General features: G+C 36.9%; 2 protein-coding genes across 4 annotated transcripts in view; both read right to left on the reverse strand.

Annotated features, from left to right (window-relative positions):
* Positions 1 to 1,241: 1,241 nt before the first annotated feature.
* LOC116490045 (actin, alpha skeletal muscle B-like) lies at positions 1,242 to 14,969 on the reverse strand. 3 transcript variants are annotated; one of them, XM_032188901.1, is made up of 8 exons: positions 14,841 to 14,969; positions 13,104 to 13,232; positions 8,712 to 8,822; positions 6,300 to 6,384; positions 4,995 to 5,156; positions 4,296 to 4,483; positions 2,960 to 3,145; positions 1,242 to 1,385 (listed from the first exon to the last, which is right to left on the reverse strand). In XM_032188901.1, exons 1-8 carry the CDS (start codon positions 14,967 to 14,969, stop codon positions 1,242 to 1,244), a joined length of 1,134 nt encoding a protein of 377 aa, XP_032044792.1. The 3 variants fall into 3 exon arrangements, with proteins under 3 accessions (XP_032044792.1, XP_032044791.1, XP_032044793.1); XM_032188900.1 differs by having other exon boundaries at positions 2,960 to 3,141; positions 4,292 to 4,483; XM_032188902.1 differs by lacking the exon at positions 13,104 to 13,232 and having other exon boundaries at positions 2,960 to 3,141; positions 4,292 to 4,483.
* A 4,904-nt stretch (positions 14,970 to 19,873) lies between these two features.
* LOC116489902 (golgin subfamily B member 1-like) overlaps positions 19,874 to 27,972 on the reverse strand; it is a 45,914-nt gene continuing 37,815 nt past the window's right edge. Inside the window, exons 24-29 of the mRNA XM_032188643.1 lie at positions 26,123 to 26,275; positions 24,857 to 25,024; positions 22,724 to 22,821; positions 22,245 to 22,379; positions 21,299 to 21,413; positions 19,874 to 20,501 (exon numbers count right to left, since the gene is read on the reverse strand). Of these exons, the coding sequence (XP_032044534.1) occupies positions 20,343 to 20,501; positions 21,299 to 21,413; positions 22,245 to 22,379; positions 22,724 to 22,821; positions 24,857 to 25,024; positions 26,123 to 26,275 (828 nt within the window). The 3' untranslated portion in view covers positions 19,874 to 20,342. The remainder of the gene's footprint in view (positions 20,502 to 21,298; positions 21,414 to 22,244; positions 22,380 to 22,723; positions 22,822 to 24,856; positions 25,025 to 26,122; positions 26,276 to 27,972) is intronic.

A 27,972-nucleotide genomic window follows, 5' to 3' on the forward strand; every position in this document is an offset into this window, starting at 1 on the left:
AAGACGACCAAACAAAACAAAACAAAAAACATGTACTGCTATTTCACAGTGCAAGTGCATCAAACTTAACAGGCTTGATTTAAATCATGAAACACACACTAAACCTTACATCATTATCAATTCAAATTCTAAGGCATCCAGAATCACAAAGAACTTACTTGCCTGATATCTGAAGTAGGAAAATGTGACCTTTATAGCTGGTTTGAATATAGAACATTATGAAAATTTGTCATCCAAGAAGATATACATTTTTATGGAAACTGTGAAACAATTCTGTTTTCATTTAAAAATTGTTTATCTAGAAAACTCAGAGGGAACGAAACAATTTTCATCATAAAATTAAATTAGAACTTAGTAATTATTATTTTATCTTTAATAGATAAACTCGTCACTATGAAAATAATGTAAGCCACATCAGTCTTACATGGGTAATTACACTTTTATTGATCCATTAAACCCAGAAAATTTTAATAACATATTTAAAAGGTTATTATTTACTCAGTAATCATTACCTTAGCATAGCACAGCAAAAGTAAAAAGAAATATCATTTCACTGCTTAGGAAGAGATGAAGAAAATAACATGCAAAGTAAATTAATCTGTTACATGTGAATGCAAAAGTCACTGTAGCTTGTTGAAACTCATTACTGTTGGGGAGTGGTGGTCACAGGGAGACAAAAGACTCCTGCCAAACAATTAAAGCATGCAAAGGAAAGACATCCATGTGAGCCCCACTGAAAGAGAATGTGCACACTAGCACCCACATAAATACACTCTATCTTCAGTAAAGTAACCCCCTCCCCTTAGAGAAGTCCTATCTACTACTTAGCTACATAAATTAAGCCATATGTGGCACTTAAACCTTGCATTATGTCTGAGTTTGAAAGAATTACTTTCTATGTGGGTACTTCAGACTCACCACTAATTAGCAGAGATTAACATACAGATGTAACGTGCTGCCTCCTGAATGGATGGCAGTTCAGTACATAAAAATTGGGAAGGGGAAGTCTACAAAACCGTGACTATAATTGTTATTTATCTTGGAAAACACCCATCACTGAAACATTAGCCTCATTTTAGCAATAAAAAATTAAAAGTAATATACTAATTTGTATGACACCCCTTTAATGTGCTTTATTACAGGTAGAAGAAAGCCAAACCATGTAATTCCCTCAGAGTGAATGAGAGCAGATAATGTGAGAAACAGCACTACTTATCACTGACAGTACATGATAGAAGTATTCAAAAGCACTTGCGATGGACAATAGAGGGGCCAGCTTCCTCATATTCATCTTTACTGATCCACATTTGCTGAAAAGTGGACAGCGATGCCAATATTGAACCCCCAATCCAGACAGAGTATTTACGTTCTGGTGGTGCGATCATCTAGAAAAGAAGTGCAATCTGTTGTAAATAAACTGACAGGCAGGTAACACAGTAACATCTCTGGATGAAATAACTAGGTAAAAGTCTTATCATCATACCAGTGCAACTGCATTGAAATAAAGCACCAAAGAGGTAGAAAGCTTGCCATGTTCTCTGCCTTCCACCTCAAGTCAATAGAGATGCTGTTACGATGAGCAAATAAATAATTTCAGCCCATAAAATATGAGATGTCCTACAAAACATCTTCCAAAATTTACAAGCTTAAGAAAGAATTTAAAACTTTAAAAGATTAACCTAATTTGATCACTAGTAAATATTGCAGAGTATGATCTAAGGATTTTATTTTTAAGGATAAAGTAGTCCTTTAAATGAAAGAAACAACCCTCCATATAGACTGGCCCTGTATACCCAGCTAAGTACTAGACATAGGGCTGGAAGACCTGCCACCTCTTCCCTCCTTAGCCACTGACTTGTTAAAATACATAAAGCATGCCACTGCTTCTGCATGTTCCTGTTTCCATCCCTGCCACTTGGAGTCATGCCCACTCAGCATGCAGCCCGTTGCAAGATAAAAACTGGCTCTACATTTCACACAGATTTCACTTTGGGCACATAACATAAACATAGCATAAAGCCATAATACTGCTCATAGTCTCAGGTGGCTATTTCAGCAGCATCCACAGAGAAGTCCTCCCTCCAAGTCAGTCAGAACAGACCTGACTTGGTCTTGTGCTCAGACCTGGCAGGTCCAAAGTGTCACCAGCTGTGGAGCTGTTAACACCAGTTAACTATTTAACACAAGTACATGTGCAGCTTGGTAAAGGATGACATATATAATGTTGGAAACCCAATCATGTTAACAACTTTCAATATCCTCTCTATTTTGCCCATTTTGAAATAAATTCATCAATGAAAATGCACTACAAATCTAGCTATAATTAGAAATTTTGAGGCCACCAGTTGAATCACATTTTTCTGTGCTCCACTCTCCCATATCTGCAATGGCCTCCATTGCACAGAGAGGTGACAATAAAGGACCACTGAACTTTCATTTTCTCAATTTGCCATATCCTCTGCTTATTAACGAAGCAAAGCAGTTGTGCAGTTGAGAAACAGCAGTATACACAGAGACTGCTTATAATATACAAGAGCACTGTACACTATACATTGTCTTGAGTCAAAGCTGAGAGAGTCCTTTCAAATAGCTAACAAGCTGTATACTTTGGACACTGCTTAGATTTTGAATTTATTAGTGAAGAACCCGTAAATGAAATTTCTTCCACTCTTTTCACTGTTAGCCAAGCACTGAAGTCTATAATATTCCCAGTAGCTTCTCAAGTTGTTCATTTCCCCATTGGTATTTACACCTCCTTTTTCTCTAGGCTCATCCCTACCTCTCCAAGCCCTCTTTCAGCCCTTCTTTGGCTGGTAGAAGGAAAGGAGGTTTAAGGCCACCTGTCCAAGACACAGTTCTCTTAATGGGACTCCTGATGCAGGAATTGGATATTCTCTTAAGGACATTTCAGATTTATTTTTTCAACAAAAGAAGGGTAGGAGCAAGTGTTAAAAATTACCTTAATCTTCATGGTACTTGGAGCCAAAGCTGTGATCTCTTTCTGCATACGATCACCAATACCAGGATACATTGTGGTTCCTCCAGAGAGTACATTGTTGGCATACAGATCCTTACGGATGTCAATATCACATTTCATAATACTGTTGTATGTAGTTTCATGGATACCTGCCGACTCCATCCCTGGGTGGAAAGAGGTTTTCACCATGTTATTTCTCTTTGCCCCCTTCTTTTATATAGTTGTTAACATGAAAAGAAGGCTCACTAGTCCAAGTTCATATCCCTCACCTGTCTCTCTTAGGAAAACTCCACAAAAATAAAAAAGCTATGTGGTGCTTAGGAGAGGAAGGAGAAAGACAGTGCACACTCCTCACATTCTTTGTCATCTCAGCATAGGGCCAGACTAATATACTAACAAAATAGGCACATGAGGAAGAAAGATCCCTACTACAGTTTCAAATTTAAAAAAATATTTAATTCCTGAAGGGAAATATTTAATAATAATAATATAGAAGTATTTCAGAAAAAGAGAGTTATTACTGCAATAATTTTCCATATTGATAACCTTTTATGATGCTGTTAGTAAGAAATAGAAGCCCACTTAGCATTTCACTGGACTACTTTGATTTTGAGGTGTCAGTTAAACTAGAATGCCACTACAGTAAAGTTAAATTATGGTAGCATTTTTTTGCTGAAGAAGAGAAACAGGCATGATAAAGTTCCACAAGTAGAGCCCGATCTTTAACTACTATACTTTTCTAACTAATAAACACATTTTGACGGAGATTGGTGATCTGGGAAATCATAAATTCCATAGCTACATTTCCAATCCTAACCTTGTTTAGCACCAACCTTGATCCCTGGGAATTTTAACACTACAGATAAAACGACTGGAAAATTATATTTCATTTGATTTTTAATAAGATTAAATTACATATTTTTTAATAAGATTAAATTACAGATTAATATAATGAAACAATAAACAGAAGCAGAATCTAGATTAAATAGAACACATGAGCAGCACTGTGCAGCTATACATCAGTCAAGATAAAAAGCAGTGATCTTCTCACAGTTCTCTAAACAGCATCTTAAAGTCTCTATTGCATTTATAAAAGGTTGAAACTGTCTTAAAATTCTATTATATCCAAACTGACAAGTACCTTTTTGAAGCAGCTTCTAAAGAATTGATTAAGCAAATAGAAGCTGCATTTTTTTTTTACGGGCATTTGAGAATAAATACCTAAGTTCCAACAACTGCGGGTTTCCTATACTTTCTAAGAAATACTTCTTTTCACAGACTGTTAAATCCCTAGAAAGAAAAGCCATGTCTCACCTATGAAGGATGGCTGGAAGAGAGTTTCTGGGCATCGAAATCGTTCATTTCCAATGGTGATGACTTGCCCATCAGGAAGTTCATAGCTCTTTTCAAGAGAGGAGGAGGAAGCAGCAGTTGCCATTTCATTTTCAAAATCCAGAGCCACATAACAAAGTTTCTCCTTTACATCTCTCACAATCTCCCGTTCCGCTGCAGACAGCCAACAAGTTTTTAATCAACATACAGTATGACAGCTAGGACACGGGTATTCTTGGGCACATTTCTCTGGGTTCATGGTGATCATACAGTCCATTGAATTCTGATCTCCCTGCTATCTCAGCTATGTTACTTTCCATTTCCATTACCAAAATTCTCTCATCCACAGATAAAAGACATGTAATACTACAGAATACCATAAAGTCTAAAGTTAAAATTTTTATGTCTCAAAATGTTGATCAAACCTTTAGAGGTTCATCCATTACCAGCTAATAACTTTGTTCTTTTGTCTGTGGAACAGGTAATATCAAATCCAGCAACCAGTTAAATTTGTCAGTGAAATAGCATGTGCTGAAAGGCAAAGCCAGGAGTATCCCATTAGCTATCCATTAGTTAACTTTGAGATAAGGATTTTGATGCATCTTGCCAGGTACAGGATTCCAGCATAATAAGACAACTACCACAGCAAATGCATGCAAAGTGCACACAAAACACAGCTTATTACCAGTGGTGACAAAAGAGTAGCCTCTTTCTGTAAGGATCTTCATGAGATAGTCAGTCAGGTCCCTGCCTGCAAGATCCAGTCTCATAATGGCATGAGGTAAGGCGTAGCCCTCATAGATAGGCACATTGTGTGTGACACCATCCCCAGAATCCAAAACTATCCCTGAAAAGAGAAAGAAAAAGAAAAGCTGATTATTTTTCACTGAAACAGTCTCTACATTCTCCATATTCTAAGTTGAAACGTGCAACAACAAGATGCTCACATGATGATTGTTCTGTTATTCTTATAAATCAAATGCTGTTCATGTGAGATGAAGTTGTCAGCACAAACTAAGTAACTGTGTCTGGGAAAAGACATGTAACATTCAGCAGTTTGACTGTATTGTTCTTACGGAACAGATGCTACCAGTAACAATCATATACAGAGTCTTCCATTTCGGAAGACCCCTAGCACTTCACAGACATTAAATAATGTGTAAACTGTACACAAAAATCTGTCTGCCATTAAAATAAATCACTCCATGAGGAAAAAATATAACAACTGTTTATCTGTGCACAGACATCACTTACATTCTTGAATAGAAAAAGAAGTATATATTTCCCGCTTAAAATAAGTACAGCATTTCTGATATCATAGACACACATAAACAGTTGAGTTTTAAACCTAAAGCAAGTATTTGTGACATGTCATAATTCATGTAGGCTGGTGATCTTTTTATACAGAATTATACTGTGGCATCAGGCTACAAAGACAGATGGTATTTTAATTCTTTTTTTCAAAGTATATCAACACTGAAGGGTTGCTAAGAAGTAATTTATCATCTTAATGCCTGATCAGATTCTAAATGGCAATAAGAATAGATCTCCATGCTAATTCTAATGATCGCTTAACAACGGATATCAAGTTAGGTTATTGAAATTCAACACTTAAATGAAATATTTTCATTTAACTACTGAACAGTATTTTTCTTCTACTGGGAATGGAGCTTAACAATAGAGAGGCTTGAAGTGAATAAGAAGGATCTGCAGATTTGGAACAATCCAGTTAAGATACAGCCTCTATGCTGTGTAATTAACGGCAGTATCAAGCTGTATCATTGTTCACCTGCTCATGTAGTTGAATTGACTTGATCTTTTGAAGCAGAAAGACTTAAGATCCATACCCCTATATTCAGTTTCCATACAGCTATCAACCTTTCTTAATACACATCTGATGTCTGTGATACACAATCAAGATATCCGTGTACGTGCACACATGTACTCAAGGGAAAGACAGGTGGACAACACGACTCCCAGAGAGACTCACCAGTAGTTCGTCCAGATGCATACAGAGACAGCACTGCCTGAATTGCTACGTACATGGCTGGCACATTGAACGTCTCAAACATAATCTGTAATTAAGGATTTGCAAACCTTTAGGATCTGCACTAAGAGTATCTGAAAAGACAATCTTTTTATTCTTAAATAAATACTGCCAGTTACTACTCCCAAGTCGCCTCCTGACCCATGGCTCTTCTGTGAACAGCACACTAAATTTTCTTTAGGGTTTCATAAAAATCACTGAAGTCAGTGGATATATTTCCATTAACCTCAAACTAGGTCCTTTTGTTACTGGTAATATTCACTGAAAGTGATGTTTTTTCACCTTGATGGCAGGAATGCAACAATACTGCTGTCTGACATATATTTATATATATGTTTATATACATATTTATATATATACATGTGTGTGTGTGTATACATATATATATATGTAAGACTTGTAGGAGACACAGCTGGAAGAAACTACAAGGAATAATCTCTATACCCAAATCAAGGAAGAGTCAACCATTCCTGACATAGCTTTTGTTCTGTCTCAGAAATTCCACTGCTGGGGCATTCAGATTCCTCTGGCAAACAAATCCAGTGACACACTGTCCCTAATATTGTAAGGCCTTTCTTGGTGTCTAGCTAAAACCTCACTTGGTCTGGTTTAAACCCATGACATCTCACTTTGCCCCCTGCAATCACAACAGTTTGTTTTCTCCTTATGGTGACCTTAACCATGATCTCTCATCTTGTCCCCCATCTCTACTCTAGAAAGCTTCAGTGCTTTCCACATTCCATGTCAGATACACTGACATTTTATCTGACCAGAAGGAATATTATTCGTTCCCAGCTGGCCTTCCACTGGAACTCTGCTAAGAAAAGACATTAAGGGAGGACAGGGAGTGGCTTTATTCTTTCTAAAACCAATGCCATGTAGCCTAGGCAGTGTCACCCCATTGCCAGAAGCACTGCTATGACCACATCTCACCATTCTGTCTGTCAAAAGTGCGGAGCCACTGGAATCAGGGGATTACATTTAGACTTTGCATTTCATAAACTAATACCTTTGCCAGTAAATGTATTTTAATGAAAAGTATGCTGTCAATTAAATAATGCATTAATTACAATATTTCAGTTAATTACTGTAATGAATTTAATGCAATAAGCAATAAACAGTAAGCCTTTAAACAATCTTGAAAACAGGATTTATCATCACAGCATAATGACAAAGAAACAGTCCTAGACATGTCTACTGTAAAAACCACACTTCCTGGTTGCTATAAACCAGGTTTTTCTTATGTCTTGTTGTTATTTATTATCTCCCAGTTGTATTATCTTCCAGTAACGTGTGCTGTCATGCTCACTACTTAATTAGTTTATTTACACTGTTACTAAATTAATGCATAATCTTCCTATTCAATATACACCAGAAATGTGCACAAAAGGAAGCTCAAGGCCATACTTGATTTTCCCAAATGACTTTACACCTATATCTGTATTTAAATAACATTTACCTTTGGTTACACTACTGGTTAAATCTACAACATGGACTTTAGGTCAGAAGGCTGCTCTAAAATACACAGGCTTCAGAGGTCTACATTTGGTTCTGAGATGAGTTTGCTAAATCAGACTGGGCATGTCTGACTACAGAAATGTTTAGCAAAGCATCCTTTCAGATTGAATGCTTCTACATAATCCATTTTCCCAAGCCAGAACAAAGACTACTTTTTGAACACTTTTTCCCCAGTCCCTGAAGATGTGCTTGTTAGGAGATCCACAATTCTATGTGCACGTGGCCTTTAAAACATCTTCAAAAAATAAATAAATAAATAAATAAATCTGCAATTCTGATATTGCGATAATGAGCGCTATGAGGTAAAAGTGTTGAGAAAGTGACATTCTTCAGAGTAGAAAAGCAATAGTTTCTACAGCTTAAGCTAAGGTTTTGGGCTATTACAAACTCAGTCTCTGTAGCCAGAGGTAGACATATAATAGGTGTCACTGATCCAAAGCGTAGGTGACGAGCATACAGCACTCACAAACCACTGCACTGAAAGTCACTTAATGGAAGAGGAACTGCTTTGGCCTCCTGTCCACACCTTCCCCACATACCGAGCCACACACACACAGCCTTGTAAACAAAGAAAATCACTTACAGCTACTAAGAGGCTAGTTGTACACAGAATGCTTCTACATGCAAGAACAAATCATTTTAGGGACATTCAGAGAACTAATATGTAGCAGAAACTTTTGCTCTCATCATGGTTCAAACAGCATGCTCAGTTACTAACCCTAAGGTCTGTATCTCCCAAATTAAGAAAGCTGAACATCCAGGACTACGTATACCATGGCTGTTTCTCTGCAGAAATGATCCACAGTGCAGCATTCCCACTTGATACCGGACCATTACCTGAGTCATTTTTTCACGGTTCGCCTTCGGGTTCAAGGGGGCCTCAGTGAGCAGCACAGGGTGTTCTTCTGGTGCAACGCGGAGCTCATTATAGAAAGAATGATGCCAAATCTGAAATGAAAATTGCTCAGAAAAATGGTCTGAAAAGTATTCCTTCTGTGCATATAACAGAACTACATAAAAAGTTTTTCAGATACAGTCCAAGTGAATTTTCTACAGACGTATTAAAACAGAGAAAAAGCATGCGAAATTGAATGTGCTAAATTCCATTCTATTTTATTTCAGAACCAAAACCACTGGGATTTTACCATATGTAACAGCAGAGCATACACAAGGGAGTCCTGCCAGGTAGGATTCCCCATGCAGATGATGGATCATCCCCAGTAAAGAGGAGCACTGCTGAATTCCCAGCCCCAGTGCTCTGGCACTGGAGCACAGCCAAGCACTGAACTGCCAGATCTGGAGAGACTTCTCCACTTCAAGCTGCTTGGAGGAGGAGATCCAGTTGCAAGTCATTGCCAATATGGTCTTTATAAATCTAATTATTTCCACAAAAATCAAAAGCCTTTTTTGCCATGGATATTCCATCCAGTAAACCCTGAATCAAACTTTCGTTTATTATAGAGTAACCACATTTCTTATTTTCTGTAAAGCACCATAGTATTTTTCATGTTGGAAGGCATTACCTGATCAAACAATAATGGCTTTGATTGTTCTTCTGATACATCAAGGCCCTTATTGTCTGAAGACTGGGGTTATGAGAAACTCAAGGGATTTTTTTTCTTGATGCCAGCTCAAAGAGAGATCATTCAGTAACATGATGAAATATTTTCATTTTCTCATTTAATTCTTTCCTGTACTTATTTTTTCCTCTTTTTAATCATAATCCAGCTTTGTTTGACCCAAGGAACTTATTTCTGAGCACAATACATCAGATTTATAGGTAAGTTTACTTGATTAATATCCTAGAAACAAGTATTATCAGGCTCCAAAATGAATTTAAATAGAAAAAAAGATCTTATCTAAATTGGAAACATCTACAAAGTCAGCAGCTGTCCAGAGCTGGAATTACTCATTAAGAAAATTATGAGCCCTGAGAAAAAATTCCATTCCTTCTCAGTTCCCTTAAAAAACTACCACAAAACAAAATAAAAAGATGTTTCCACAACTGGGGCTTGGGGTGGGGATGTAGGCCATCCTCCACTTGCAGGTTCAGAAAACAAAGACGGGGAAGTTGAATAAAACAAAGTAATCATGTAAAAGTTTAAAAAAAGGACAATGTATGTCAGATACAAGGAGAATAAAAAGCCTGCAATTCCAGACAGGAGAGACTTAACTGAGGACAGAGAAGGAAACCTCAATCCATACATAATTAACAAAGTACTGAAGATTTCAACAGTGAAGAAGAAACCTGTATGAATAAACTAGGACCCTGCTGAAATCTCTGGCATGTTGCAAGTTTTCCCTTAAAACCAGGCAGGATTAGGCACTGTACAAATCATTAGATTTGATCTAATGATAGTCATAACTGTAATGGATAATGATATTCCACGAGAAACAAGAATAGCCCAGTGTTGATTTTAATAGGTCAAAAGAATTAAATTTAAGCAGCAGGCACAATAGCAAAGAGAAATTATTGAGGAAGGATTATTCTAACACTTAAACATTTATGTAGTCATCAGAGCCAGAAATCGCTCCATTCTAATGCTTCTCCTCCCATACATTGTCAGCTCAGTAGCTGTGAACAAATTAACAGTGATGTACAATGCCCTGTATTATTATCCCGTGGAAAACGGAGCACTCCCAATTTGAATATTGTGAACTGAAGCACATGAGAAGAAGAATGCTCCATTTCATTGCCTACACGTTCTGCCCTTGATTCACACGAGTGTCTGTGCATCCTGCAGCATGCTTGCTCTCTCTTCCTCTCACATACATGCACACACGCTCATGCTTACTCACTCGCTCAGTGACCCCCCTCTTTTTGTCACGTGTGGATGGCTAGGCACTGCACTGTTATGCCTCTGTCCCATTTTTTTTGGCATGTCCCCCAGTAATTTTCTTGTTTATTCTACAGCATGATGTTTTTCAGTACTTTTATTGCCAAGTATGCAAAAGAAATTCAAAATTTGGATCAAAACCCTGCAACTGCTTTAAAAAACATGGGGATAAAATATATCCATAGCATCAAAACTTTGGGAATTGCATTTAAGAACTTCTCTCAAACAGAAAAGCATGCACACGTGTTTTACTGAGCTTCAGTGGAAACAGATTTCAATGGGATCATACAGCTGACTGAGTCAAGAGGGACTGTAAGAAAAAATATATATATGCAATAAATATATTATATAAAATGTTATATATATTTTACATATATATATTTCTTTATTTGCAACAACCACAAAAGTTAGCAACACTGTTCTCATCTCTCACTGCCTTTATCTCATGCTTCCTTCTTTTTCTGTTTGTTGCTCATTTATTTGAAAACTGCCTTTGCTTTCTGTCCCACTCCTAGTCTGAGAACAACTCAGATTGGGGGCATCTTTCCCAGCTACTGCATTTTGCAAGCTGTATGTCTGAAGAAAGTTTGAGCTAGGAATTCACTTTCACAATTAATTCCTTCACCTATTTATATGATAAAGAAAGAGAGGAAGAAAAAAAAATGTTCAAACCACAAGAACCCATCCAGTATCCTGTCATTATTCAAATTCCAGCACTGTCTGAAGCCTCTACCACAGAACACCCCCGTAGGCCATTCCCCTAAGAAGGGGGAGGTCTGGGCAATAGGCTACACTGCAGCACCGCACTACACTACAGTAAATAAAGCACATGCTGCATTTTCACCTCCTTTGATACCCTTTCCTGACTAAATTTTATATAGCCTACTCCAGTATCCAGCAATACCCAGAAAGGGAACAAATACCAGTATATGTAACACACAGGAGAAATTTTAGATGCAGAGACCAAACATTGAGAGAAGAACATAAAAGAGTGACCTCCAATTTATTTATTTATTTTTTTTAAGGTAAATAAACTTTCCTACTTGATGTAGGAAGCAGGAAGCAAATATTAGGAAGAACAATGTAATGGGAATTACATTCTCATTCCTATATATCCTACTCTGCAGAAACAAGCAAGGTGCCCTCCCTCCCAAGAAGGAGTGCAATAATGAAATGCAAATACTATGCTTCCATCTAGAGGAGTAGGTGGGCAATTTATCTCCAAATATGAACTCAGAAACTGCCATTGCTTCTGTATCAACTTCAGTCTGTTCATCTGGAACACTGCACTTAGCAATTTGGGTTTATGACCACAACACAATGGCTGAATTATCTGATGTTAGGTATACAGCTATACCTCATCTCAGCAAATGCAAGCACAGGGTACTACAGGCCCTGTGTCTTCCTTTCAGTGGTGTTTTCCACAGGAAGACATGACTAGGAGCATTGGCTTGTGTTGTTTTCTTCTCAGAGCACTCCACCTGGAGATGGCACAGGACTGAGTTGCAATCCTGCCCCTACAGCAGATATACAGCATTTCCAGAAACAGACAGACGCTTACTGCAAAGACCAGGACACCTGTGACATGAGAGAGACTTTGCACAGTAAGAGTGCCCTCTCCAGTGCTTGTCATGAGCACACCTCATTGCCCACACCAGGTCTGAGGCATCCTTAGATAGGCATTTCACAAAAAGACATTATGCAGGCTGAATGCCAAAAAAGCTGTGCCTGACAGGGAATACAGCAGCCTTATCACCACACAGATGTTAAAATCTAACTGGAATCAGCTACAGTAAAACATGCTTCATGAACAAAAGCCCTCTACTCAGATAATTAGTATAGGGATAGGAAGCCCAAATCTGTCCTCTCCTCTTTAACTGGCAGCGAGAACATCCTACACAGCACAACACATGGGCATCACCCATGATCTTGTTCATGTAGGAAAGAACTGAGAAGGAAAAATCATCCCTCTGCCTCAGTTTTGATCCCAACTGAAGGAATATATCTTTAATGTTTCTCTGATTCACATCTGATGAATGGCAACCTGTATGGTTGTTACTTAAGCTACTTCCTATTATCATCACACCAAGTTCTGCATCAGTATGAACTTCAGGACTGAAAATAGTAATTATAAAGCAAAAAATACTTCTATAACCTACTGCCAAACCTAATAAGTGTTGACTTTTTAAAACAGTAACAATTCTAGAAGTGCCAAGACCTGATTAACAACTGGACTCCTGGACTAACATATTGCACTAGACTGAGATTATAAATTCTTCATGGACTTTTCCTCTCATTTGCAAGAAGGATTATGGCATTTATTTATTATTATTTTTGTCTTAACATGATAACATGATGCTTCATTGAAATTATATTAAAAATTAACACCCACCTTTTCCATGTCATCCCAGTTAGTGATGATTCCATGCTCAATGGGATATTTCAGTGTCAGGATCCCTCTTTTACTTTGTGCTTCATCCCCTACATAGCTGTCCTTTTGACCCATTCCAACCATAACACCCTGTAAAGTATGTTGTTCTAATATTAGTGCAGTTTATCATGCACAGTAGAGAGAACATAATTTTTAAGTTAAAACTCCATGTGAAATACTTTACTTGCTACTGCTACCGATGCTCTAGCATGTACCTCCACAAAGCCAAAAATGGGCAGGAAAATAATTCACTAAAAATGTGAATTTATTGGTAACCACTTATATTAACCCCTTTGACAAACCCACCAGAAAGCACAAGGCAGCTTCAGAAATGAAGTCCGGTATCTCACACTGGGCACAATTAGTAGCTGTGCAGGAGCCTACTCTAGACAGGTATCAGTAAATTCACAGTTTCTCCAGAAGAGGTGGATCCTTTGCAATTTCACAAAGAAATACGTGAAAGGAATTATAGGTGAAAAAGGAAGATTTTTTTTTTTTTTTGGCTCCCCAGATTGGCTTTACATATTTGCTTGCACTTCGTGTCTAGGCAATTCCACTGCTGCCTTTAAGCAGTGAGACTCTTCCTTGCTGGAGGACTGGTTTAGAACACAAGTAAAATGAAAAACACTTGGTTTTGAAAATTTTTGAAGATTAATGTTCTTTTGTAAAATGTTTAACAAAGGCATTTTCTGAAAGAAAACTTATTAAACAATAGTTTTAGCAAGTTCATCATGTTTGCATTAGGAATTCTACCATACTTGCCCCAAATAACATACTATGTACAATGTTATTCAGCAACTAGCACAAAAAATATTTAATTTTCTCCTGGATATGTTTTAATTCCAAGGATTTAATAATGCAGTCACTGAACTGCTTCACTGTGCAAAATTACCTGCCAGCTCTAATCACTAATAAAAGTCAGTGAGCAATTCTAGAAGTTAAAGAATGGACATGTTTTCAACAACTGACATTTAAACTTTAATAACTCATAGAGTTGATCAAAATGCATTCCTTAAAATGCTAAATATTTTACACCCGTCAAATCAAGCTTATTTAACTCAGCAAAAGAACAATGAGAACTTCAAGGGAAGGGTTTTTACACCTCAGAAATTTAACATCTGACTCAGTTAAGAATAAAACCAATGAAAACCTGCATCTTCTTTTTCTAAAGGAACTGTTAGAAAACTAATTAAACAGCAAGACCTTTTTCAAGTTCATGAAAAGCTACATTTATCCATACTAGTCCTGTTTGAGTTGATTAAGTGATGTGCTAGAAATGTTTTTGGAAGGTTAATGGGCCCTGCCGTTGTTTAACAGAACAATAAAAGGAATTTCCTCCTATTATTCATTTGGTTCCTCATGTTAGCAGCATTCTGCTTTTTTTCTTTGTATTGATACAGCAAGTATTAATTAATCCAGCAAGCCTTGCGTTCATTTTTTCCCCTGAAAGACACCTCCAGGTCTTTAAAACACTTATGTTCTCCTATAGTCAACGTTTTACAGTTGAAGACTACCTTTTCCAATGGATTGAAAAATTCACCTAACAGTATTGAAGACATGCAGCTCAATCCACCGGTTCTTAAGCTAAATTCCCACAGATGTGGATGGGAGGTTTGTCTGAATAATACTGATCTTTTGTCACTGCCACAAGTCTCAAAAACAAGAGCAGACAGAGCTTCCATTTTGGTACCAACAGACCTGATGTCGAGGACGTCCAACGATGGATGGAAATACAGCTCTTGGGGCATCGTCTCCTGCAAACCCAGCTTTGCAAAGCCCAGAACCATTGTCACAGACAAGGGCAGTGGTTTCATCATCATCACACATGGTGCCTCACAGCTGTGGCTGCAAAACAATAATTTGAGAGAGGAGAGGGGAGGGAGTAGATGGAATGGAATTGGACAGAAGCAACTCTCCACCTTTTAGGCAGCAAATTGCTGAAAAAAAAGAAGAAGAAAAAAAAAGAGGAAAAAGACTGAACCTAAATAGCTAAGTCTATACAGCCTCAATATTAGAAAGCATGTTAAGCATCCACACAAGTTTCTACTTGAATAGATTTATTGAACCAAATGAATGAAGATGTTCAATCTTGATTTCCAGAAGAGAAATCTCCTCCAATATAGCCTCAGAGTCCTGTTCTGTTCTTTGACTCGGTGATCATGGGGTAAGTTCAGCAAAAGGATGCACATTCAGCTCTTACATGGACCTCAGCAGGTATAACTCCCTGTCTTCTGGGGCCGAATTACCTTCTGGAAATTCTATTTGTTAAAAACAAATTAATCGCATGTGCCTACCAGTTACAATGTCAGTACTCAAACAGTAAACGAGCTCCTGAACATTCATTCCTTCATATGCTACATTTATTCCCTAGTGGCATTTTTAAATTTGCCTTTTTCTTAGAGGGCCATCATCAATCTGAAACAAGCAACTAAAAATAACCCCTACAAGAAGTTTCATGAAAGTGTTTGCCGTGTTTTTAAATGACAGCTACTCTGTAATGTTAAGTGCTCACTAAAGGATCCATTCCATATTTGTAAATGGTAAATACCTTATCAAAGTGGCTATTCTGGGAAACAGAACGAGACGTGGCTGGCACAACTGACCCAAACCAATGAAACTTTAGGGTTGGCCAACATATCAGGTGAAGTCCTGAACTCATTGAAATCCATGGCAAAACTCCCACTGAGGGAGGGCCAGAATTTCACCAAGACTTCTGTTTCAGATTCCTTGTTTATTTTTAGGGCTGTAGGATTGCCTCTTTAGGCAGTCAAGAAGAGGGAAGTACTTTATTTTTCCTTCTCCAGCTACTTCACTCAGTAAGGAAGAGGTACGTTAGGAATGAGAAAGGAATGAACAGAAAAACAGAACTTACCCAGCAAAGTCCTCTCCCTAACAATGCAAACAAGTATGTGACTTCTGATAGCATTTCAGTTCCACCTAAGCAAGTGCCATGCACAGGGGCAGGCCATTAGCAGTGGCAGAGCAGCCAGTAAAATTCAGGTTTTTCCCTCAGACCAAGTCATTCTGCCCTACCTGTGGGATTTAAAATAGTCTCATTCTCTTCAGAGGATCCCTGCAATAATACTGAAGTCCCTGGACATTCAAAACCCAGCTTTTGTCACAACAGACGACTGCGCAGTGACAGTAGGCTGCGCCCCTTCTGTATCAAAAGAAGCTTGAGCTGCAGGAAGTTCCTGGTGTTCAATCCTTTCCCATAGGTTTCATGGAGTAAGGTTATGACATATAATTGATCAAAACATCGTTAGATGAAATAGAAGCATAATTAAAAAAAGATGACATTATTTTAAAATAGCAGTAATTGCTTTAACTGTTGTTGATCTGCCTATGAGTAGAAGATTCCTTCCCTTAAAAAAAAAAAAAATTATCACATAAATTTGCTAACAGATTTGATTTAGGAACATCAGTTCCAGTAGTTGGTATTTCTGACCATTCATTCCTGTTGCCATGAACCTGCTTTCTTCCAAAACCCTAAGGAGAAGGCTTTTAGAATGCAATAAACTAACCATTTACCAGCTTTATACAGCTTTACAGAACTGTATCCAGACTCTGATTCCATTGCTGTGAGCCTGAAGTGAAGGAAATTTGGTTCTTAAATGCAGGAATTGCATCAGATGAGACACTACAATTTCAAAGTAGAGATACTGGAAGTAGAGAAATTCTCCATGGCTCTGAGAGTTCAGCATTGTTCCATGGTTTTAAAGACTGGATATGACAAAGATATTTAGTCCTCCATGGTGAGAAATAATAATCACTTTCATTCATGAAAACAGCATTTTATATGTAACCGTGCATACAGAACTAATGTCAGTACAGCCATACTCAAGGAAACAAAATTCAGGGGTAAACCCCAGTTCATCCTTACAAGCTACACTTTGGGGTGCTAACAGTAATGCACTTTACATCCTTTATTCAGTATTGATTCAATTCCAGAGAAGTCACTGAAACTTATTAAGAAAATCAACAGCTGAATCTGTTCATTTCTTGCTTAAAAAAATAGCAACAACATTGCTTTGCTTATTATTACTTGGTCATAAGGTAAATGATAAAGAGCACTACTGAAATATAAAACCTTTCATTGTCATTATTGCTTTGCAGCTGCTCAATTTATAGGTTTAATAATCACTTCCACAAAGCAGTCATTTGGAAATCTTTTCACTAGATGAAGTTCCAAGACACAAAGACTTTCCTAAATTTCCTTGATTTTTAATTTCAATTTCTTCTAATTCCGAGTCCAAAATTGAATAAAATTAACAGAAAGCTTCCCCTTGGTTTCTACTGGTTTCTGCGTAATATCCAGAGAGAACTATTAAAACTTTTAAATTGCTTAGCTCATTCTGCATTTTGTATGCATATTTAGTGCTCACTAAATAAAACTCCTTATTGTCTATGCTGAAGACAGATACCTTAATTATCTATTCAATCAAAACCTCAAGCCTCCGTGCCTCACATAAGCCTGCCCCACAACACTTGCCCATCCCTCCTTGCTCCCCAACAAGTTCGGACAAGTGTAGGTAGAACTGAAATTAATACAGAATTAATTAATTCTCAAGACAGCACACATTTTATGTATGTAGTCTTCCAGTACAAAATACTCCGAGAAAACTAAATGTGACAGAACACATTCACCTTGTGCTTCAACACGGTTTCTATCGTTGCTGCTCATAGTTAGTTGTTCTGTTTGCACTTAAGTGTTTTTTCAAGCCTTCAGATAGACTAAGAAGGTTCTACTGTACACCACTAATCTTTCCAGTGATGAGAGACATCTACATTTCCCTGCAATCATACAGTAAAATCTGAATTACCTTACACTAGGAGACCCTCTGGAATTCCTTCAATGGCTGAAGCAAGCTGTATCCAAGTCCACAGTTTGGAAAGATGAAAGTGTACATATCCCCAAAAGATGGCAGACAAGTAAAGAGAAGCATTAAAATCATGAACTGTAATACCAAAAACTCTCAGGGCAGTACTTACCCAGGAAATGGTGATGATTTGTAAAAGCGTCTTTGTAAATGAAGTGATCTCACCTTCCATTACATTTATATCAGCTTCAGGAATGGTGTTCACAGAATATCTACATGTGTCAAGCCATTTTTGGAAACTTTTTTTTTCAGTTTGTGCTTATCACAGGAACAGCATAAAGGTCTGGATAAATTAGGGCAGAATTTCCACTATCTCTGGATCCTTTCCCACATGTTAACTTGCAGTGCCTCATGACATAGGGGTTTTTTGTCATTGTTTGTTTGTTTATTTATTTATTTATTTATTTCTATCTCCCTTGAAGACAAAAATAAGATGAGCAAGACTGGAAAGATTTGTGGTCCACTGTTGTCGCTGGAAAGGATTCTACTTCACTATTAACACAAATAGCTAAGAATAGTTCATTATCATCCTGTTAGCAGCCATCTTCAAGCTGGAAAAGGAAAAGTCTTACCACGTACAATACTCATATTTCAACTGTACTTGCTGTTTGTTTGTGTGGTGCAAAGCCTGAAAATAGCTGACTTATCTCAGTACTTGGGTGACACTATGGCTGAAAACAGGGACTGAATCAGCAATAAGTCATTCAAAAGAGATGACCAGTAACTATTCCACAAAAAATATATATATATATCTATTACATAGGAATATATTTGACATATATAGGAATACAGACCACTAACAGGCTAAGAAATATTAAAAGATCATCAAGAGAAGTTTCCAGGCGTTAACTAGAATGGTAATTATGGCCAGCAATATTTCCCATTCCATGTGACGAAAACAAATGATGCAGAATATTAGACACAATATGGCAGATGTTAACTCTGCAATCATCTAGTGCCAACCAATCCTTTCTCACTTGTAACGTGACTGCACAGGAGACCTCATATACAAGAATCTTTGCACCATAAGAAGATATTTCACCTCATTAACATCTATGTCAATCTTGTATCAGCCCATCAGTAAAACTGATGCAATCCTTCCATTTTCATACTCACTAAATTTTTCTTTTCCCACAAGACTTCAGTCTAGCAAATAGGAAATCTTTTTATGACTTAATGTCTGCTTCTTTAGCCTTGGCTTGTTTTGAATGCATCTCCATTTTATACAGACACGAACAAAACACAGAACAAACAGCAAACAATACCAGGAGAAAAAACAACTTTCTAGCTTCAAGTGACCACAGTCTTCATAATAAACTGTCCTGGGAATAGGAGAGATAGTTGTGCAGAGATTATAACAAAATACAGATGTATAAATATACCAGCCATATTGCTCCATTAGGCATCTACAGAAACCGAATGCAAATCCTCTGCTTTATAGCCTCTAAGTTGAAAATGTAACCTCTCTTCACTTGTATTATAGAATATATAAAATACATCAGGTTGTAGATTTATAAACCTGAAGTTAATGTGTTGAGCAGCTGAATAACATTTTGCCTCAAAGACACAGTAACTAAACCCACAAAGAATAGAAGAAGTGAATTAAAAAAAAAAAAAAAAAAGTTACAGGAATTGCACCTTTTAACAAAAATAAAGGAGTATAAGAAGTTTAAGACATTTCTTCATACCACTTCTGAATCCTGACTGATGCTTACACTTTGGCTTATCATATTACCACATACATATCTGTGCTCCTTGACAACAGCCAATACAAACTATAAGGACTTGATATAAAAGAAAGCTGACTTAAGCCTTTTATTTTCAGTCAAAAAAAAACCAACACATCGAAAATCCAGTTCTTCTTCCTTTATTGCACTCTATAAAACTTCTTGTTATAATCAAGAAGCCAATAAACAGTAATAGCTGAATATTCCTTTAAAATGTATAGTTTAACTCTTAAAATAAAATTTATTTAGAAAAGATATCATTTACAACCCATTCAGTAGTAATCAATCATTATGTACTCACAAACAATATTAAATAACTTGTATGCAGCAGTTTCTTTATAGGGCAAATGAGGGGAATATTTTCTCCTTAGCAAATATAATATCCCACTGTTAAAGAGCAATTCAAATCAACTTTGGAGCAACTGTGATATACACAAATTTCTTACAAGAAGCTCAAGATTCATGTAGTGTAACAAGAATATATACAACTGTGTCCAGTGCATAGCTTAACAGCAGCATGTGAAAAGTCTATTATCTTCAATTGGCACACCATTACCTATAGGAAAATAATTTACCCAGAAAATGCAGTGCATTCAGAGAACACCAGTGAGGCACAGTAAAACAACAAGATGTAGTGTAACTAAATATGTAAGGAATAAATAGCGGGATTTTGCTCTGGACGTCAGCAGCTTAGAACAGTAAAGACTTCGTCCTCGAAGCCATCTTCTAAAGGAAAGGGCTCCTCCTTTCACCTGGTTAGGAAACAAAAACTTCAAGTAAGTGTTCATGCATACAGAAGAGAAGAATCTCTACTGTAACCTAGTTTTCCAAGGCACTCTATGCCCTCAAACTCTGATATGCAGCAATGGATGCCACAGCAAAGGCCATAACTATAGGTTATTTAAAGATAAAATTGAAACAGTAATAAACGGAGGAAAAATGGATATAAGGTATTTGCGCATTATGTAATTACATATGCATTCTAAAGATGAGGATGTATAATTATACACATACACATTTTATTTAATGGCCACATGTGTAACAAAATTACACTCTTAGACTATTTATATTTTAATTTGAACATATGTAATGGGTTATGTGGCATAGTTTATGCAGCTGCCTATGTTTGACCCATCATCCACAACCCTGACAGAACGAAGTATTTTCATTATCTACTTTGCTATGTTGAATGGACCTCTCCATAGCCAACACATCCCCAAGATATGTAAAAAAGAGTACTTCACAGAGAGCTTTTCAGAGTCAAGGCAGATTAGACAAGTAGCTGCTTGACACTAGTGTTTACATACAAAGAAGACAACCCAAATCAGTGATTCCCAGTGACTCAGAAAGGAGATCTGCACTTCAAAAATGAGTAAGTTGAAAGAGACAGAGGCATAGCAGAAGGAAGACAAGAGAAAGGAAATAGTACTGTGGGAGAAAATAATGAACTGTGCTGCCTTCTGTCCTATCTGCAATTAGCAGTACACAATTAGCACACTACATATGTAGATTAGAATTTGGGGTTTTTAAAAGCTTTTCATTCACTTACCTTTCGTACAATAACATGTTCACTAGGATTGATGATTAAGGCTTCCCTTTCCTCCTCAGTTTCCATCTGAACGGTGTATTCTCTAGGTACAGACCTGTAACTACTTACTTCAAATCTAGGGGAAAAGTAAAGGGAGACAATGAAATACTGAATTATCTTTCCTAATTCCAAATTAACATAAGAAACATTATTTTATACACTTACATTACAGGGAGAAGCTCCCCACAAAAAGCAGTAAAACTCAGTTTATGTTGCCAAGTCATCTTCAGTCTCCATTTGCAATCTACTCTCAAGGTGTTTCATTTATTCAGAATAACCCTCACCATTGCTAGCTGACTAGTGATTTTCTTATGATGATAATGATGGAGATTTTATGCAGGCAGATGGATAATATTTTAAATCTAAAATGTGACCGTACTAAAGCTGTTGTCAGTACATTTCTTCTGACTCAAAAAAAAAAGAAAAAGACCTTCAAAAGCAAAAGGCTAAATAAAGGGAAAAAAAAATCAGAGGCCATTAACACTTTCTTGATCCATTGAGTTAGAACCAGCTTTTTAACACAGTCACACATGAATTTTCTTTGCTTCAGGTATCATAGACTTGTAGACTTACAAACTGATTCTGTTCTATTATCAGAAATCTAACACGCACAGGTAAACTTATCACTAATCTCACTAAAAATAAAGGGCAAACTAAGGAATCTGACACAGTTTTCCAGTTCTGTAGTACACTCTGCATTTATTCCAGACCTACTGTAAATGAAGACCTCTATATCGATTCATCCAATGGGAATTGGAACCAGAAGAGGAACCAGAGGGGGAAAATGGCTTAAGTTTTCTGAACACGCAGGTTATTTCATACTCAAGTAAGCATAAACACTTATGTGATACAGCAATCTGTTGTATATCCTTAAAATCAAAAAATCATGTTTTACAGGATTATTTACCTGTTACTTAGCTCTTCAGAGAGTCCAAGAGCTTCTTCTGCAGCTTCTCTCCTTCTCTTCTCTTCTGACAATGTTTCTGTCAGCTGTGAGAGAGCCTGCTGCACTGAATCATATTGTTGCTCAGTCTCCGCAAGCCTATAACAAAATGAAATATGAACTCATATTTTATCTACCGAAAGAGTTTGTTTATTTTTTTTTAATTAATGAATATTCTGTTTGTGGTAAAGACTTACCTAATCTGAAGTGTCTCATTCTAATTACTTAAATAAAGTCACCAGTAAGTACGTATCTTTACAAAACTAAACCACAAATACTACCAAATAATAATTCAAGAATGAGACTGATTCCTCTAATCCACTGTAAATGCACACTTTTATCTTTCCCCTAAAAATACTTCAGAGAGATAAAAGCGTTACTTTTGCACTTACAACGCAGCTTTCAGGAAACCAATATTGCTAATACACACTCTCAGTCCTCACCTTTTTCTGAGTTCATTTAGCTCCATATTGTCTATTTCAACAATAACTGCAGATCTTTCCTGTGGTGCTCCAGGGGGAACTTCGGCTCTAGTTTCATCCTAGAAAATATTAAAGGGCAAAAAAAGCTAGTCACCATTTTTCTACTTGTAAAAATCTTTATATCAATTAAAGAAGCTATAACCACCACAAAGCAGTGGAACAAAACACTGTTGTGTCATTTGAACATTTAATTTCCGCAGCTGCAATTTTCCAAACCTGTCTTCTAACAGAAAGTTGAAGACTATGACTGTGTGTATTGCCAGTCTTGGAAGATACATGTACGCTGCATAACACAGCAATTCAAGCTATGTCTGCAGTGCAATAAATACATCTCCAAATCCACATAGTAACATAGTACTGACCATAGTTTCATAAAAAATGCAGCTATTACACTAACAGAATCTGAAACAAAATATGTGTGGTATCTCATCATGCCATGTAGACAAGCCAGTTCATGCTGAAGTAGCAGAAATATTCTGCAGAGTATTGAATCCTTTTTCTCACATCTGTGAACTCCACTCCAGGAACAGAAATCCCCCATTAATATAGTCACAGAATCATAGAATACCCTGAGTTGGAATGGACCCACAAGGATCACTGAGTTCAAATCCTGGCTCCACACAAAAATCAGACCATATGTCTGAGAGCACTGTTCAAACACTTCTTGTACTTGGTAGGCTCAGTGCCGTGAACACATCCCTGGGGAGCCTGTCCCAGTGCCCGAGCACCCTCTGGGTGCAGACCCTTTCCCTAACCCCCAGCCTGACCCTCCCCTGTCCCAGCTCCATGCCGTTCCCTTGGGTCCTGTCGCTGTCCCCAGAGAGCAGAGCTCAGCGCCTGCCCCTCCGCTCCCCTCGTGAGGGAGCTGCAGGCTGCCATGAGGCCTCCCCTTTGTGTGCTCTGCTCTGGGCTGAACAAACCAAGTGACCTCACCTGCTCCTCATACATCTTGCCCTCTAAACCCTTCACCATCTTCACAGTCTTCCTTTAGATGCTCTCTAATATTTTATCTTTCTTATATTATAGCACCCAAAACTCCACATAGTACTCCTGATCATATCCTCTGACTATCCTGACTAGTTACTGCAGCACTACCTGCCCAGTTTGCTGCTATATGGTATAAAACAAACAGCACAACAGAAATACTAGGACATGCCGTAGGACTAGGACAAGTCATGAGCAAGCTAGGATTACCAGTTGGAGTGGCACTGATTAACTGCCCGGGAGTAGATGGCTATATCTATGTGAAGAACAGGTGGTACTATGAGTCTGAATAAGGTAAGTCTCCCTTTTGTTCTCTCTCAGATAATCTATGCCTAACATAAAGCTTACAGCATCCTTATATGTAATGTTTAAATTCAGAGCTAGTGAGCTTTATGCAGTGTGGAAGCACTGAGAACTGTGTTGAAACAGCCTATTGCTTTGCAATCAACCAGGAGATAACAAGGGGGGATTCATTTATTTTACAGTTGACAATTCTCTCTAGATAATTTCCATTTCTGGAAGAATATGGATTGTTTTATATATAGGTCATCATAATATTGTAAGGTCTTTCGTTAATCACTCATTATTGAGCAAGCAAGGCAGTACAGGAAAACATTTCAAATTGAAGGGATCATAAAGGAATAAGCTTACATATGTATATGATGGGTTGCAAATGATACTGAAATGCTGAACTGTTTACATAGATCTCACTTCTCAAAATATTACCCAAAGACCTTGCAAAATGATTCATGTCTGCTGTGAAAGTATCACCAAACCTTACTAATCCAATGATTAGTGATCATTCAATTACATCTACCAGCTGTAGACTACTTCAAAAATACCTCAAAATGAAAAAAGTGTCAGTACAGATCTTCCTTAAATTAAAAGTTAAATAAAAATATCTTTATAGCTATAAAGACAGTTATCTTCAGTGCATCATAGACTAGCAGAAGTATTGAATCAGTAGAACAGGAAGCATTTACTGTATATTAAATTTTTTATTTATTAATAAACACTTTGTTTGTTTGTTTGTTTGTTTAGCACAAAAAAACAGCAAAAGCATGAGCACAGAAGAAAGAACCCTAAAAACTTTTCCATATGTTCATTTACCTGAACAATGCCTTGGAAAGACGTCACTTGCATTGTCTGATATTCTCTCTCCAGCCTTAAATAACGATTCTGCAAATCAGTATAACGAAGCTGATTATCCCTCAGAGTCTGAGACAGAGTCTTCAACTGGGCAGACAAGACAGCATTCTCTTCTGCTGACTGCACAACCTGAAAGAAAATAATATTTTAATTAAGAAAGAAAAAAAGGAATTATGTCCTCCAGGAAATCACTACAGATTTGAGACCTGTTGTTGAATATAATTGTGTACTGTTTTCAAAATTGCATCAATTTTTTGGCAAGGTCATTTTGGTTAGATTTAACTATCTATTTTACGAGCAGCAGAAATAATAAAACCTGCATATTGGTTTTCTCTGTAATCTATATGACAAAAGGGTAACTGCAGCTTTTCCCCAATGCTTTCCTCCCCATGTTTGCTATGACATCCCTGTGTGGCCAAGTACAGTATACCTAGCTCTGACTTCCGGACAATGAATATAGCTAAGTAAATTGAATAGTATAAACATGTTCATCAGACAATCAAGGAATGTACAGCTGTTGAGTTTTCATCTTTTCAAAAACAGAACAGTACTTTGGGTCTCCACCCTTTACCCACATACTCATCTTGTGGGAGCTTGAGATTACTATGCCCGTTTTAAAATTTTGTTGAAATTGTTCTTAGATTCATAAAACGTTTGGGTGAAGCAGTGAAAACAGACACAATCACAGATGAAAGGTAACATAAACCTAATTTTCTCTGCATACCAAACTACATGAAGCAAGATAACTGTTTAGGGAATTTCCAAGAACGTTTACAAACTTCTGCTAACAAAACTGAACACACATGCACACACACGCACCCCCCACATCTTAACAGCCACATAAGGGTTCATAAAGACACTGTTAAGAAACATTTTTGAGGTTTTTAACATTTGGTATGAGATAGCTAAAATCTTGTTCCAGCTAAGACAGACATCTGTTTCTGTCTAATGAAAAATACTTTGAGTTCAAGTTCAGCAATGTCTCTTTAGAATGCAGATTCAAATAAACTTATCTCACTCGAATAAGTAGCCAGGAAGGCCGCAGCATCACATTGAGCTTAAGTTTGCAATTTGTAGTCTGAGCCAACTGGGATGTTATGAAGAACCTAAGTTTTAAAGCACTCAGTTTCAATTATGTGAGATACCACCAGTTCAGCAGTACTTCTATGTTGACAACTCTCAAATTCAAATTAACTCTTTAGGACGATGGTTGTTGTTTTAAGTTACCTTTGAATTAATCTGATGTAAATGCAGATCTTTCTGGTGCATCTCCTGAAGACAGCGCTGTAACTCATTTTGAAGTTGATTCTTCTCAGCCAAGACATGTTTGATTTCCTCAGGGTTGTCTGCACTTCCAGCAAGGGAGGCAGTTTCTAAAACCTTAAAGTATCACCATATTCAATGGTAAATAACATGGGAATTTTTATAAATAGTATACAATTTCAACACTAAATACATATGGACTACACAACGATATCCTTTTCACAAGATTATTTCATTCTCACAAGTTAATCTTGCATTTGCAAGAGGCTTTACTAAATATGTACTACTAAATATTTTCAACTTAAAACTTCAATACAAAAAAAAATACCATGAAGAAACATGCCAACTAAATTGTACATTCGCAAATAGCATGAAGCACAGAAGTGGAAAAACAGTAAAGCCAGATGAACAAAATACACCTTTTAAAATCAATTTTCTAATTAATAATGTAGGATATTCATAACAAGGTAAAAAAATAGCTATTTTCTAAATATGAATTTAAAGCTGAAAGTCCATTTTTCAAAAATAATTAAACTCTATCACTAATTGAAAAGGACAAAGTTGTAAGTATCTAGTAGGCCAACATTATGATGTTGATCTGATATAATGAAGGAAAGCAGTCTGCCTCCAATGGTTTCTGGAATCTATCTTCTCATAAAATCATGAAATAAAGACTTGTACCACATAAAATATTCCATAACCCAACGGACATTATGGTTCAACAGCTTTGATATATTGTTTTAACCATGAAAAACGAACAACATATGATAGGCATAATTTGACCAGCTAAAATGTTATTTTTAATAAAATACAAGGAAGATAGCCCATCTCTACTTCCTTTGGCACAGAAAAGGCAAACAAAAATATTATTTCCTCAAATCTTTAATGATAATCTGCAAAAACAGACAGGAGACAGCTGATTAACTCTAATAACATGCAAAGATTCAGTGGTCAATAAATACATTGTTGGCACCCTACAAATAATAGTACAACATCCTACTCTTTCAAACATGTGCCACAGGAACAACTAGTGACACTGGTTTTACAATACTGCAACTGCAAATGACACCAAATTGGCAAAAGAAACCAGAATTATAGACCCAGAATTTCCAGAGTTATATTCTCACTCGTGGGCATAGCACGTTTCATCTCAGCTACTACTTAAGTATTCTTCTGTGAGCTGTCTGAAGTTCCATGCTCTCTTCTTGATTTTACAGAATTAACCAAGAAAGCTGTAAACTGTATTAGTTATTTTTCTTTCCATTATCTATCTCTGTATTTATCAATACCAGGTCTACTGCTGAACCAAATTCTTCCTCATTCATCTAGTTTGAACTTCTTCATATCGTATTCTGGATTTAACTAACCTAAAATAGTCACTTGGAAGATAACTTAAGTAATCCACTAACAGTAGCAACTCAGTCAGGTGCAAATACCATTACAATTCAACTATAGTAAATTGTTACTCCTTTCTGGCTAAGACTCAGTAAGTATTACTGGTTTGTAGCAGTCCTTCACCTTTTCCTTTACAACTACATTATTTCTTTATGAAAGTTCTTTCAATGTTTTTTGACCATTGCAACATATCGCATCAGCAAGTTTTTTATTTTATAATTGCAAAAGAAACTTTTTTATTGTTTAAAAGAAGTTGATCAACATCAGACTCCATTAAAAACTGTTTTAAATTATTGCAACTCCTTTGCTTGGAATCAAGACCTCTAAGATCATCAAGTCCAACCACTAACCAAGCACTGCCAAACCTACCACTAAATCATGTCCCTAAGCACCACATCTACTACACATCTTTTAAATAC

The sequence above is a fragment of the Aythya fuligula genome, chromosome 5, assembly GCF_009819795.1.
Source record: "Aythya fuligula isolate bAytFul2 chromosome 5, bAytFul2.pri, whole genome shotgun sequence".
NCBI lineage: Eukaryota > Metazoa > Chordata > Aves > Anseriformes > Anatidae > Aythya > Aythya fuligula.